This window comes from Orycteropus afer, unplaced genomic scaffold (genome assembly GCF_000298275.1).
Source record: "Orycteropus afer afer isolate SDZICR_OR568_19922 unplaced genomic scaffold, OryAfe1.0 scaffold00145, whole genome shotgun sequence".
NCBI classification, from domain to species: domain Eukaryota; kingdom Metazoa; phylum Chordata; class Mammalia; order Tubulidentata; family Orycteropodidae; genus Orycteropus; species Orycteropus afer.
In genome coordinates, this window is record NW_006921732.1 from 1,062,448 (window position 1) to 1,077,141 (window position 14,694).

The 14,694-nt window shown below is 38.1% G+C and overlaps 1 protein-coding gene across 1 annotated transcript in view; it reads right to left on the minus strand.

The window, feature by feature from the left end:
• Positions 1-14,694, minus strand: part of FAF1 (Fas associated factor 1) — a 734,611-nt gene that overhangs the window by 72,532 nt on the left and 647,385 nt on the right. Inside the window, exons 16-17 of the mRNA XM_042781660.1 lie at positions 13,061-13,141; positions 11,844-11,921 (exon numbers count right to left, since the gene is read on the minus strand). Of these exons, the coding sequence (XP_042637594.1) occupies positions 11,844-11,921; positions 13,061-13,141 (159 nt within the window). The remainder of the gene's footprint in view (positions 1-11,843; positions 11,922-13,060; positions 13,142-14,694) is intronic.

A 14,694-nucleotide genomic window follows, 5' to 3' on the forward strand; every position in this document is an offset into this window, starting at 1 on the left:
CTAGGTAAAACAAATAAACCAATGAACAAACAACCCTTTTTGATTTTTCAGTCACAGGCAGCCAATAGCACAAGGAGAGTAGTTTTGTGCTCATTCCCTCCCACACGATTCTATGAAATTTGGTCCTTTTAGCTGTAGCTCAAAGTAGTGGACTGTGTTCTAAATTTGTCCATTTATTGCTCCCTTAACAAACCCTGTGCCACTGTCCAGTTGACACCATCCTTTTCCCTTTCCTTCCCTTCCCTTCCCTTATCTATCTACCCATCCATCCACACCTTTAACCATTAACATGAAAACGATCCTCCAAGGCTGCCTTCTGTGAAATCTTTCTTGGTGTTCTCCTAGTCAGAAATCATCTCCTATCTCCAAATATCTTCAGCACTTTGGCCTGGTCCTTTGCCATCCTCACATACCAGACTGTGAGGATGACTCAGGACTGGGCAACATTTTGTTCTGTTATACATATAGTTGCCAAAAGTGGGAGCTGACTTGACAACAACTAACCACTATTTTAGTGACTTTTATAATATATAGTATCTTGTTTTGTAGTTCTTTTGTATTAATCTATGCTTTCCTATCATGTTCTTCCCTTTTGATTTTCTAACTCCAAGTCTCTGCACATTTCATCATGACAGTTTCTCTAGCCACCCTTTGTAATCTGTTCAGCTCTTTTACATAATTTCTTCCATTTGTTTCAGCTACTCAGTGATAAGAGCAAGTTTCAGAGTCTCCTCTGATATCCATTTTAGTCTTTTCCTTCTTTCCTGTCTTTTTAATGATCTTTCACTTCACTTCTTTCATGTATGATATCCTTGATGTCTTCGTATCATTCTTCTAGTTTTTAGTCATTAGTGTTTAGTGCATCAAATCTATTCTTGAGATGGTCTCTAAATTCAGGTGGGAAGCAACTGAAGTCATACTTTGGCCCTTGTGGATTCCAACTACAGGACATTCTGGAAAAGGCAGATTAATCTTCAGATTAAACTTGATCTTGTTCTTGAGCACATGGTCTGTTCCACAGGTGAACTGGCAACTGTGATGATATTAAGAAACTGATAAGATATTAAATTTCTCAGTTGTCTCTTTCAATAGATATAGTCAATTTGATTTCTGAATAGTCCATCTGATGAGGTCCATGTCTATAGTTAATCTACATATTGTTGGAAAAAAATATATATGATGAAAATTTCATTGGTTTTGCTGAATTCTATCATGTGATCTCTGGTGTTGTTTCTATCACCAAAGCCATAGTCTCCAATTACCGATCTTTCTTCATTGCTTCCAATTTTTGTATTCCAATTACCAGTAATTATCAATGCATCTTGACTGCATGTTCAATCAATTTCAGATAGCAGCACATCATAAAAGTCTTTAATTTCTTCACCTTTTCATTTGAATAATACTTGTTTTGGTTACCTAGTACCGCTCTGACAAGAATATACCATAAATGGGATGACTTGAACAAACAGGAGTTTATTCTCTTACAGTTTGGAGGCTTTAAGCCCAAATTCAAAGAGCCAGGCTCTAGGGGCTGGGTGAAAGCCCCTCAACCTTGGGCTTCACCTCTGCCTCCTGCTCCTGGCCCATTGGAGCTAGAGGCTTTTCTTCATTCAGACAGCTGCTGGCTGCTGAGACTGACAAGTTCAAGGTTGACAAATAAAAACGCACAGTCCCGATGTTACCAAACCACACAGCAGGCCATTAACTCAAGTTCATTGAAAGTCCCAAGGTTTGCAGAGCATGGCAGGCTGCTGAACAATGACACGGCTACCTGTAGGCTTCAAGCGTGCCAAAAACTAGAGACTGTTCCCAAAGCTGTCTCTTATATATGGGAAGTAGACCACATCCCTAAAGCTGCTACTCAGCTGCTCCAGTACATTCCACCATGGAGTTAATTACCAATCTTACCATGGGGAATAACTACATTCAGCTGCCCAGCCACTCAACCAGGCCCAGCCAAGTTGACACACAAACAAAACCACCACAATACTCATATTAACTGCTCTTCCTTGTTGTTATTGTTAGGTGCTGTCGAGTTGGCTCTGACTCATAGTGACCCTATGTACAACAGAATGAAACATTGCCCAGATCTGTGCCAGCCTCACAATCCATGCTATACCTGAGCCAACTGTTGCAGCCACTGTACCAATCCATCAAATTGAGGGTCTTCCCCTTTTTTGCTGACTTCCCACTTTACCAAGCAGGATATCCTTCTCCAGGGAATGGTCCCTTCTGACAACATGACTGTTCTGGTTACCTAGTGCTGTTCTGACAAGAATATACCACAAATAGGATGGACTTAACAAACAGGAGTTTATTCTTTCACAGTTTGGAGGCTTTAAGTCCAAGTTCAAAGTGCCAGGCTCTAGGGGCTGGGTGAAAGTCCCTCAACCTTGGGCTTCAGCTCTGTCTTCTGCTCCTGGCCCACTGAAGGTGGAGGCTTTTCTTCACTCAGACAGCTGCTGGCTGCTGAGGCTGACAAACCCAAGGTTGACAAATAAAAAGGCACAGTTCTGATGTTACCAAACCACATGGCAGGCCACTGATTTAAGTTCATCGAAAGTCCCAAGGTTGGCAGAGCATGGCAGGATGCTGAACAACATGGCTACATGCAGGGTTCAAGTGTGCCCTAAGCTAGAGATCATTCCCAAAGACTTCTGCTTATATACAGGAAGCAGACCACATTCCCTAAGGCAGTTAGTGAGCTGCTCACATTAGATTCCACCATGGAGTTGATTAAGAGTCTCATCATGGAGAATACTACATCCAGCTTCCCAGACATTCAACCAGGCCCAGCCAAGATAACACACAAACTTAACTACCACAATGACCAAAGTAGGTGAGATGAAGTCTGGCCATTCTCGCTTCCAAGGAGCATTCTGGCTGCACTTCTTCCAGGACAGATTTGTTAGTTTGTCTGGCAGTCCATGGTAATTTTAGTATTCTTCTCAAACACAACTCAAATGCATCAACTCTTCTTTGTGTTGCTTATTCATTGCCCAGTTTTCACATGCATATAAGGTGACTGAAATATCTTTGCTTGGGTTAGGCACACCTTAGCATGTGGATATTACCAAATTAATTTTATAGCATTATACTTCAGGATAGAGCTTCAATATTCTTTTTGTTGATGAATGAAAAGCCATTACTTTTGTCAATCCCAGCATAGTAACTATATGATTGTTGGAATCAAAATGGCCAATAACAGGCCAATTATGCTCACTAATGCCTAGGATGTCAATCTTAAATCATTCCATTTCATTTTTGATGCCTTCCAATTTTCCTTGATTTACACTTCATATGGTACATTGAACACCAATAACTGAAGACCAGATGAGTTGTGGGATGACATCAAGATCATCATACATGAAGAAGGCAAAAGATGATTAGAAAGACAGGAAAGGAAGAAAAGATAAAACGGATGTCAGAAGGGACTCTGAAACTTGCTTTTGAATGCAGAGTGGCAAAAGCAAATGGAAGAAATGATGAAGTAAAAGATTTGAACACTGGATTTCAAAGGACAACTTGAGAAGGCGTATTAAAGTATATAATAAAATGGGTATGGGCCTGGAGTTAGAAAATCAAAATGGAAGAACACGCTTGGGATTTCTCAAGCTGAAAGAACTGAAGAAACGAGTCAAGCTTTAAGTTTCAATACTGAAGGATTCTATGGGCACAATACTGAACAATGCAGGAAGCATCAAAAGAAGATGGAAGGAATATACAGTGTCACTGTACCAAAAAGAACTGGTCAATGTTTTATCATTTCAAAAGATAGGCTGTGATCAAGAACCAATGGTACTGAAGGACAAAGTCCAAACTGCACTGAAGGAATTGGCAAAAAGGCCCCAGGAATAGATGGAATAACCACTGAGGTGTTTCAACAAATGGATGCAGTGCTGGAAGTATTCATTTTATTTATGCCAGGAAATATGAAAGACAGCTATCTGGCTAACTGATTGGAAGAGATCCATATCTGTACCCATTCCAAAGAAAGTTGATCCAACAGGATGTGGATATTATTGAATAATATCATTAATACCATGCAAGTAAAATATTGCCAAAAATAATTCAAAAACTGTTGCAGTAGTACATGGACAGTGAACTACTGTAAATTCAAGCCCGATTCAGAAAAGGACATGAATGAGTAATACCACTGCTGATGTCAGATAGATCTTGGCTGAAAACAGAGAATACTAGAAAGAAGTCTGTCTGTCTTTTATTGACTATGCAAAGGAATTTGAGTGTGTGGAACATAGTAAGTTATGAGTAACCCTGTGAAGAATGGGAATTCCAGGACACTTAATTGTGCTCATGTGCAACCTGTACACAGACCAACTCAATCATTTGAACAAAACAAGTGAATACTGCATGGTTTAAAATCAGGAAAGGTGTGTGTCAGGGCTGTACCCTTTCACCATACTTACTCAATCTGTATACTGAGCAAATAATCTGAGAAGCTAGACTATATGAAAAAGAACGTAGCATCAGGATTGGAGGAAGACTCATTAAAAACCTGTGGTATGCAGATGACATAATCTTGCTTGCTGAAAGTTAAGAAGACTTGAAGCACTTACTGATGATGATCAAAGACTACAGCCTTTAGTATGGATTACACCTCAACATAAAGAAAACAAAAATCCCCACAACTGGACCAATAAGCAACATCATGATAAATGGAGAAAAGCCTGAAGTTGTCAAGGATTTCATTTTACTTGGATGCACATATAACGCCCATAGAAGCAGCAGTCAAGAAATCAAAAGACGTATTGAATTGGACAAATGTGCTGCAAAAGACCTCTCTAAAGAGTTAAACAGTGAAGATGTCACTTTGAAGACTAAAGTGCGCCTGACCCAAGCCATATAGTGTTTTCAATAGCCTCCTATGTATGTGAGAGCCAGATCGCAGAAGAATTGATGCATTTGAATTGTGGTGTTGGTGAAGAATATTGAATATACTATGGACTGCCAAAGAATGAACATATTTGTCCTGGAAAAAGTACAGCTGGAATGCGCCTCAGAAGTGAGAATGGCCAGACTTTGTCTCTTGTACTTTGGTCATGTTAGCAGAAGGGACCAATGCCCAGAGAAGGATATCATGTTTGGTAAAATAGAGGGTCAGTGAAAAAGGGGAAGACACTCAACATAATGGATTGACACAATTTCTGCAACAATGATGTTAGGCAGTGCAAGGATTGTGAGGATGGCACAGGACTGGGCAGTGTTTCATTCTGCTGGACAAAGGGTAGCTATGAGTAAAAACTGACTCTATGGCACCTAACAACAACAAACATACTTTATACATTACATGCTCCAATTATGAATAAAAGTTAGCTGGTATTACTTCTTATTTTGAGTCATGCCACATCAGCACATGAAGGTCCTGAAGGCTTTTCTCCATCTGCATTTTTAAGATCGACTGTTCTTTAAGAAAGTAACTCTTCCCCAGTTGCATTTTGAGTGCCTTCCATTCTGGAGGACTTATATTCTGACATTATATTTGGCAATATTCTGTTGTGATTCATAGGGTTTTCACTGGCTAATTTTGTAAATACATCATCAGACCTTTCTTTCTAGTCTGTTTTAGTCTGAAAGTTTGCTGAAACCGTCCACTATGCATGACCCTGTTGGTATGTGAAATACTAGTTACATAGTTGCTAGCATCATACCAACACCACCATACCACAGTATGATGGGCTGATCAAACACAACAGGCATTTCTCAAACTGAAAGAGCTGAAGAGATAGTTCAAGCCTTGAGTTGCAATACCAAATGATTCTATGGGTAAAAAACTGAATGCCACATGAAGCATAAAAATAAGATGAAAGGAATACACAGAGTCAGGGTTCCAGAAAGAACTGGTAGACGTTCTAACATTTCAGGGGATAGCATGGGATCATGAAGTGTTGGCCCAGTGCAGTTCAAGCTGCACTGAAGGCACTGGTGAAAAACAAGCCTCTAGGAATTTATGGAAAATCAACTGAGATGCTTCAACAAACAGATGTAATGCTGGAAGCGCTTATTTATCTATGTCAAGAAATTTGGAAGACATTTACCTGGCCAACTGACTAGCAGAGATTCATATTAATGTTCATTTAAAAGAAAGGTGATCAAATGGAATGCAGAAATTACTGAAAAATATCAATAATATCACATGCTAGTAAAATTCTGTAAAGAATTAAAAAATGACTGCAGCTGTACATCAACAGTGAACTGCCACAGGTTCAAGCTGGATTTAGAAGAGAACATTGAATGAGGGACATCATTGTTGATGTAAGTCAGATCTTGGCTGACAGCAAAGAATACCAGAAGGATGTTTACCTTTTTTTTTTTTGACTATGCAAAGGCATTTGACTGTGTAGATCATAACAAATTACAGGTAATATTACAGAGAGTAGGAATTCCAAAACACTTAGTTGTGCTTGTGTGGTAATGAGATCAAGAGGCAGCTGATTGAAAAAAAACATGGGGATACTGTGTGGTTAAAAATTGGAAAAGGTGTGTGGGAGGATTGGATCCTTTCATCTCACTTACTCAATCTGTATACTGAACAAGTAAATTGAGAAGTTGGACTTTATGAAGAAGAATGCGGCATCAGGATTGGAGGAAGACTCAATAACAACATGTGATTTGCAGATGATATAACTTTGCTTGCTTCAAGACAACTTGAAGCACTTAATGATGAATGTCAAAGACTACAGCCTTCAGTATGGATTATTCCTGAAGGTGAACAAAACAAAAATCTTCACAAATGGACAAATAAACATCCACATAATAAACAGAGAAGAAATTGAAGTTATCAATGATTTCATTCTACTTAAATCAACAGTCAATGTTCATGGAAGCTGCAGTCAAGAAATCAAATGAACTATTGCACTGGGCAAATGTGCTACAAAAAACTTCTTCAAAGTTTTAAAAAGTAAAGATGTCACTTTGATTATGACTAAGGTTCACTGCCCCTAGCCACAATCTTCTCAACTGTCTTATATTCATGATAAAGTTAGATAAAGAAAAGGGAAGACATAAGAACTGATGCATTCAACTATGGTGTTGGTGAATAATTTTGAATATACTGTGGACTGCTGAAAGAATAAGCAAATCAGTCTTATATGAAACACAACCAGCATGCTCCTTAGAACCACAGCTCACTTACTTTGCACATGTCATCAGTAAAGATCAATCACTAGGTAAAGACATCATGTTTGTTAAAGTAGAGGGCCAGTGAAAACAAGGGAGACCCTTAATGAGATGGATTGATGACATAATCGCAACAATGGGTTCAAACATACCGACAATCGTGAAAATGGTGCAGGATTGGGCAAAGTTTCATTCTGTTATACATAAGGTTGCCATGAATCAGTATTGCTTCAACAGTAACTGACAACATCACTCTCTTGTATTAGACAGTAAGGTCCCTGAAGGCAGGAACTATTGCACACATATTAGTAGATAATATACACAGCATCTAATTTAGTGATGTGTACATTAAAGGAATTAATATCTGCTAAATACTGACTTAATAAAAGACCCGAGAGGCAAATATTTTGGTCGAAACCTTCTCTACCAAAAACTCAGTGTCAAAAATCAGTATTCAGGATAGGTTGCTTGAAGGTTCACACTTTTCTCTACAAAAAACCCCAAACTTATTGCCATTGAGTCAATTCTGACTCAGAGTGACTCTACAGGACAGAGTAGAACTACCCTAAAGTAGTTGCAAATCTTTATGAAAGCAGACTGTGTCATCTTTCTCTCATGGAGTGGCTGGTGTTTTTAGTTAGCAGCTCAATGTTTTAACTATAGTGCCACAGAGCTCCTTATAAATTTCTCTAGGTATTATAAATTTCATCCTTTAAATTAGATTACCAGGAAAAAACATTATTTGGGTATCTGCAGAGATGCTATTACTAATTTTGTTTTGGCATTATGACTTTGGATTACATAGAGAAAGTTAAAAGAAGCTATAATAGATGACTTGCTTTTGTATTGTAGCTGTTGGATACAGCAACATTATACGGTTGGCTCTTGAAGGGGAACCACAAGAAACATTGTGTTAGAAAAATGTGGGTACCTTCTGAGTTCACCTAGACTTTATCTGATGTTACAGACAAAGTGAAACATGTAAGCAATTATATTTTCCTTTGTTTTGGCCCAACAGAAGTATAGAACAAATTTTGTGGCTCATCTTGAGCAAATGCACAAAATGTTATCACATGCATTTGGTACCTGTGCTGGATTATTTGTCAATATGCTAATTTTACCTTTGGCTTTATCTTTTTCAATCTGCCCTCTGCCCTACTCTCTGTATCTTTTCTTCTCTTTTTTAATGCTACTGAATTGCACACATGGACCAGATCAATATACTACCCTAGATTTAGTTATCTTACTCCAATAGTTAGGGGAGCTCTGGTAGCATAGTGCCTAAGGCACTTGACTGCTAACCAGAAGGCTGGCAGTTCAAACCCACCAGCCACTCCTTGGAAGGAAGGTTGGACAATCTACTTCTGTAGTGATACTGCCTCGGAAACCCAAGAAGGGGTCGCTATAAGTTGGGGCCGACTCGACGGCACATAACAACACCACCAATACTCCAGTAGTTACCACAAAGCAAAATGAGGCCAACTACCAAGGAATTTCCCTGTAACTAAGGTGATGTGACTATTTAATACTCCATTTTTCTAAAAGATTTTTTTTTAAAATTGTGATTTGGGTGAAAGTTTACAGGGCAAATTCACTTTCCATACAGCAGCTCACATACACTTTGTCTCATGATATTGACTACAATTTACCACAATGCAACAGCTCCCCTCCAGCTTTCTCCCCATAGTTTCTCTTCCCTGTGTCCATACCTCTATGCACTACTGCCTCCTAAGCTGTCTCCCTGTGTATACCATTTATCTAAAAGATTTTGAAATAAAGGTGATAATCAAAATAATAAAACCATTCTTGTTTCTCAATGTAATTATACAGGTTAGGATTTCCAGTTAGAAGGGGAAGCAGCACTATGGTGAAAAGTCAGGTGATCTGTTTTTTGGTCCAGATTATGTCGAACCAGTTTGGTGGTGATAGGTAAATTGTATAATCTCTCTGGGTTTCAGTTTTGTTAGAGGTTACACAATACCAGCTTTGCCTGAAAAGTGGTCTGTGATACACTAGTGCGCTGACATATGTGAATTAGTGCTCCATGAAAAAAACAAGGGTTAAATAAATTTGGGTAACACAAAATTAAGTTAAGATAAACAGTTTGTTTACAGTGGGATTTATTACTCTTTGCCTTTCCAAACAGACAGACAGAGTATGCAGCATTACCCAAACTCACTTTTTCATAGAAACATATCAATGGATAAGTGCAGTTAATGATTACTTGTAAAATTTGACTTGCTTTCCTCTCCTACTTGGGTCCTCCCACATGTTTACAACTGGAACATATATACTGAATTATGATTAAGGTTTTTATGGGCTCTTCATGTGAGGACAGGATATTGTCTACGTATCCAAGAGAGAAAATTTTACCCTAGAGTAAATGAGGTAAATCATCATTAGCAATCACACATGCTACCATGCTCTAAGGAGCTCTGGTGGTGTAGTGCCTAAGGCACTTGACTGCGAACCAGAAAGCTGGCAGTTCCAACCCACCAGCCATTCCTCGGAAGGAAGGTTGGGCAATCTACTTTCGCAGTGATACTGCCTTGGAAACCCAAGGAGGGGTCGCTATGAGTTGGGTCCGACTCAACGGCACATAACAACAACAACCATGCTCTAAGGAGCCCTGGTAGAAACCATGCTCTGGGACCAGGACATGAAGATTATTGTGTACCCTTGACATTTAGCAAGCCATTATGGCTGAAGATACACTATTAACAGAAATCATGTGAAAGAGAATATGAAAGAGCGAGAGCTTAAGTTATTAAATTATATTTCTTGAAACACTTACAAGGAGAGACACTCAGTAAGTGTTTGAACATGAATAACTTTTAATTTCCAAACAGTGAAATTTTATCCATCTTTCAAGACCTGGCTCAAATACCACTTCTTCCAAAGGATTGTCTGATTCTCAAAGCTGTAAAAGATTTTTCTTTTGCTTCTGAATTCCCTAAGTATTTTGCTTTTACTTCTGTTATGTCATTTAGCACCTTCTTCTTTGATCTGCTGTTACTTGTATACATGTGTATCTTCTCTGTAAGATGTAATCTCTTCTTGTAGGCTGAAAACATTCTGCCATCCTTTATTTTCTTGCAGTTCTCAACATCGTGTCATGTTCAAAAAAACATTTGTTAAATAAAGGAAGGAGGTATTATTCTTTGATCAAGAATGACGACTGATGGAGTTTTGCTTGGCTCAAGTTAGGGGCCTCCAGGACTTTCTATTACTTGCTACGTGGCTTCTTCTTCTTTTTTTAAGTGAATTGTGCCATTAACCCCATGTCTCAAAAAAAGTTCTAAAAGTTCTTTCAAAAAAAAGCCCTAAAAGGGAAATCAGTTGATATCCCTTTTCTTTGTTTCGCTGCACCTTACATAAACCTCTGTAATAACTTTCACATATGGTATTGCAATTCTATTTTTATAAGACTATGAACTCCCAGAGAACAGGACCCATGTATGCATCCCCAGTCCCTAATAGATTTGGGCACATAGTAAATACTCAAAATGTTCACAAAATGAGTGAATGGAAAATCATATTGGTATGGGCATGACGTGAATTAGGAGAAAAAAACCCAGCAAGCTAAATGTATTTCCCATATCTAGGAGCAGTATCAGTTACGGTTCTCCAGAGAATTAGAATCAATAGAATGGAAATATAAGTATGTACGCCCATATGTATGTATATATGTGATTTATTTTAAGGAAATGGTTCATACAACTGGGGGGCTGCGATTCTGGCAGTCTAAAACATGTAGGGAAGGCTGGACACGCAGCAGGAGCTGACACTACAGTCTTGAGGCAGAATTTTTTCTTCTCTGAAGAAGCTCAATTTTAGCTCTTAAGGCTTTCAACTGATTATAGGAGAAGCATTCACATTATTAAAGGTAGTCTCCATTGCTTAAAATCAACTGTAGATGTTAACCACATCTACAATATAAATTTACAGCATCTAGGTTAGTATCTGATTAAATAACTGGGCACTATGTTGTTGTTGTTGTTGTTATGTGCTGTCAAGTCAAACCCGACTCATAGCGACCCCTCCTTGGGTTTCCGAGGCAGTATCACTACGGCCTTCCGACAAGTGGCTGGTGGGTTTGAACAACCAGCCGTCTGGTTAGCAGGCAAGTGTCTTAGCCACTATGCTACCAGAGCTCCCACGGGGCACTATAGCCTAGCTAAATAGACACACAAAATTCATCATCACAGGGTCCCAATACATGATACTGTGGAAGCAATTCACAGTGTCTTTTGGTGGGTCAAGTGAAGCCTGGGGAAAGGGCAGAAAATATAGTTTTGAAATTCTTGAGGTGAGACAATACCCAGGAAGGATAGGAAATAAAAGGGAAAAGAAATTGAAAATAAAAAATCTTGCATCTAAACCAAAAACCAAACTCACTGCCATTGAGTAAATTCTAACTCATAGTGACCCCTATTGGGTTTCCAACGCGGCAAGTCTTAATGGAGTAGATTGCCCTGTCTTTCTACCATGGAATGGTTTGAACCACCAATCTTCTGGTTAGTAGTCAAATACCTTAGGCACTGTACCACCAGAGCTCCTTTGCATCTAACACAGGTCAAGTTTGCTAAGAGTTCCATACAATAGATTAAGACTGATTCTTTTAAGAAAAAGGTTAGCTCTTCCATATTAAATAAGTCTGGAAACAGTGGATAATTTTGAATAATTTTTCTAAAAATTATGCCCACCTCACGTTCCTCTTCTTGCTCCTTACGAATCTGCTCCAAGCGAAACTGTTCTGCCATCTCTCTCTCATGAGCCTCCCTCTGTTGATAAAATAGAACAGGAGCTGGTTACATTCAAAGGGTTCATTTCCAGCATGGACAAGAGCTACATTTTGATGATGGAAGTGTCTCTCCCTGAAACAAGAATGGAAATGAAAGCAAGAACAAAGTATGGTTCTCCAATCATGCTGGGTTCCTATTCAAACAGCTTTGATGATTCTGTTTAGCACATGGCATTCAAGATCCATTATAACTTTTCTGTGGTCTTTGTTTCTGGCCTTTTCTGCTCTCTCTCTTCCCCTTACATCTTAAGCTCTACTCATATCAGCCTCTATCATGCCCCACACTGTCTAGTCCCTGGTGTACATTATTTCTTCTTCCTTCCCACCTCTCTTTCTCTGTCCAGTTCACCTACACTACCTCTTCTATGAAACCCTCCCCAATACATTTCCACTTCATGGGTCTCCACAAAAGCTGGAAAAAAATTTCCACTGAAACTTCTGACTACTGTAATCTCACAGAATGCAGTGTATCACTTAGGTACTTAGAATCATTGCCTTATATTAGAGCTTTCTGTGTTCTTGACTTAATCTATCACATAGTGAGTTGTTCTTTGGGGGCAGAAGTTCTGGCTTATTCATTTTCCTGTCCTTCTTCAATGCCCAGGACAGAAACAGGTGCTCATTAAGTATTACTGTAGCTGCTGCAAATGAACATGTGTTACTTGTTTATTGGCTAACTGCACCCCCCCTTACAAGGTATTTTTATAAGCACACTATATAAAAAACTCACAACATCTGTGTTATATTTAACTATAAATATGATAAGTAACTTAGTCATTCTTAACATTTATTGAACATAAGAATCACCTGCAAATTTAAATTAAAAATAATATAAAATTACTGAGTTCTACTATAGACCAATTAAAATAAAATAAAACAGATACTAATTTGTTTGTTTTTCATTTTTCATAATTCTCAACAAACTTTATCTTGTCAAAATGAACAATGCTTTAAGAACCATGGGTAAAATTACATTCTTTCTGATTAATGAATCGAGCTTTCTCCATCACAAATCCAATATTCTTAAGGATCAAAGTGATAAAAAGGACTGGCACTTAAATAATGAAAGACTATTTGTGATTGAATTCTTTATCCCAGAAGGCCCCTGATCAAACCTACTTTTGCTCTGTCAGCCTCAAGCGAAAGACGATAGGCTTCATCTTGCTCTCTCTTCACATTTTCTCTTGCTTCACGTTCATCCTTAAACAAAAGAAAATGATTCAATGCATTTTACAATATTACCATTTTCAAAAAAGGAAAGACAAACAATACTAATTCTCTTTCTGATACCTGTGTTAATTTATTATAATTAAATAAGAAACTTAAAGTGTATAGAATATAAACAATCAAACTGTAAGAGGAACAGTATGGTATACAGTGAAAAGAATAGGGTCTGAATTCTAGCTCTACCACTTAAGACCTTGGGGAACTTATTTAACCTCTATAGGTCTCAATTTTTTCAACTATAAAATGAAAGTAATATCTGGTTCATAGATTTACTATGGGAATTAAATGCAATATTATATAAGCTGTCTAGCAAAGCACCTGGAATTTGGTTAAGCTTTATAATTATTACTTTTTTTTTCCTCCTGAGATTTCTAAGACAAACTTGGAAATTGGCAGCCTTGGTACTAAGGACTGGGAGGGAGAGTTAAGGACTAGGGAAAAAATCCTCTGGTCAACACAGAAGGTTGAAAGCAAAATACCTCAGTCCACTCCACACCACTAAAGTTTTGGTTATCTTATAAGTACAGTTGATTCTTATTATTCTGTATTTGTGAATCTGCTTGCTCACTAAAATTTATCTGTAACCTCAAAACAATACTTGTGGAGCTTTCTTAGCCATTTTAAGGTTATTTGCAGCCATGTGCAGAGCAGTGAAAAATTTGAGTCACCTGGTGCACATGTTTCTTGACAAGGTCAAACAACGTGATGCTCTGCCTTATTGTTTTGGTTCTCATACTAAACAAGCATCTTTTCCACACCCTATTTAGTGCCATGTTTTTGAATTTTTCTTTTTTTTATTGCTGGTGATTTTGCTGTTTAAACCAGCTCCCAAGTATAGTGCTGAAGTGTTTTGTAGTGTTCCGAAGAGCAGGAAGGTTATGATGTGCCTTACAGAGAAAATGTGTGTGTCAGATCAGTACTGTTCTGGTATGTGCTTTAGTGTTATTGGTTGTGAATTCAGTATCAATGGATCAACATATATTAAATAAGGGGTTTTTAAACAGAAACACACATAAAATAAAGTTATGTACTGATCAGCTGCCAAAAATGTTATGATCAAGAGGCTCTCAGGAACCTAATCCTGTATTTCCCCTTGCAACAATGAACGGTTCAGTATTCCCTAACTCAGTGTCTGCATGGACTTTATAGAACATAACTACCACAATTAACAAGAATCAACTCTATTTCCTTATTATATTCATACTCATAAAATGTGGATAACAGAAGTTATCTAAGTTGAACATCTTTTAAATATTTTTAGCTTCTGAAGTGATTATACTATATGCCTAGATTAAAATCATGATTTCATATAAAATTTAAAGAAATTAAATTACCAGAATGTCTTATTTGTTAAATTCAGGAGTATAGCCATGAGGTTAAATTTATGCATGTATTTAAACTTAATAAATACCCACAACTATCTACATTAGACAACTATCTACATTAGACAGAGGAACAGTCAGCCACAGGGACCCAGGTGGGGGGGATACGAGAGGTCTCCAACAGCAGGACAAACTTGTCTGTCG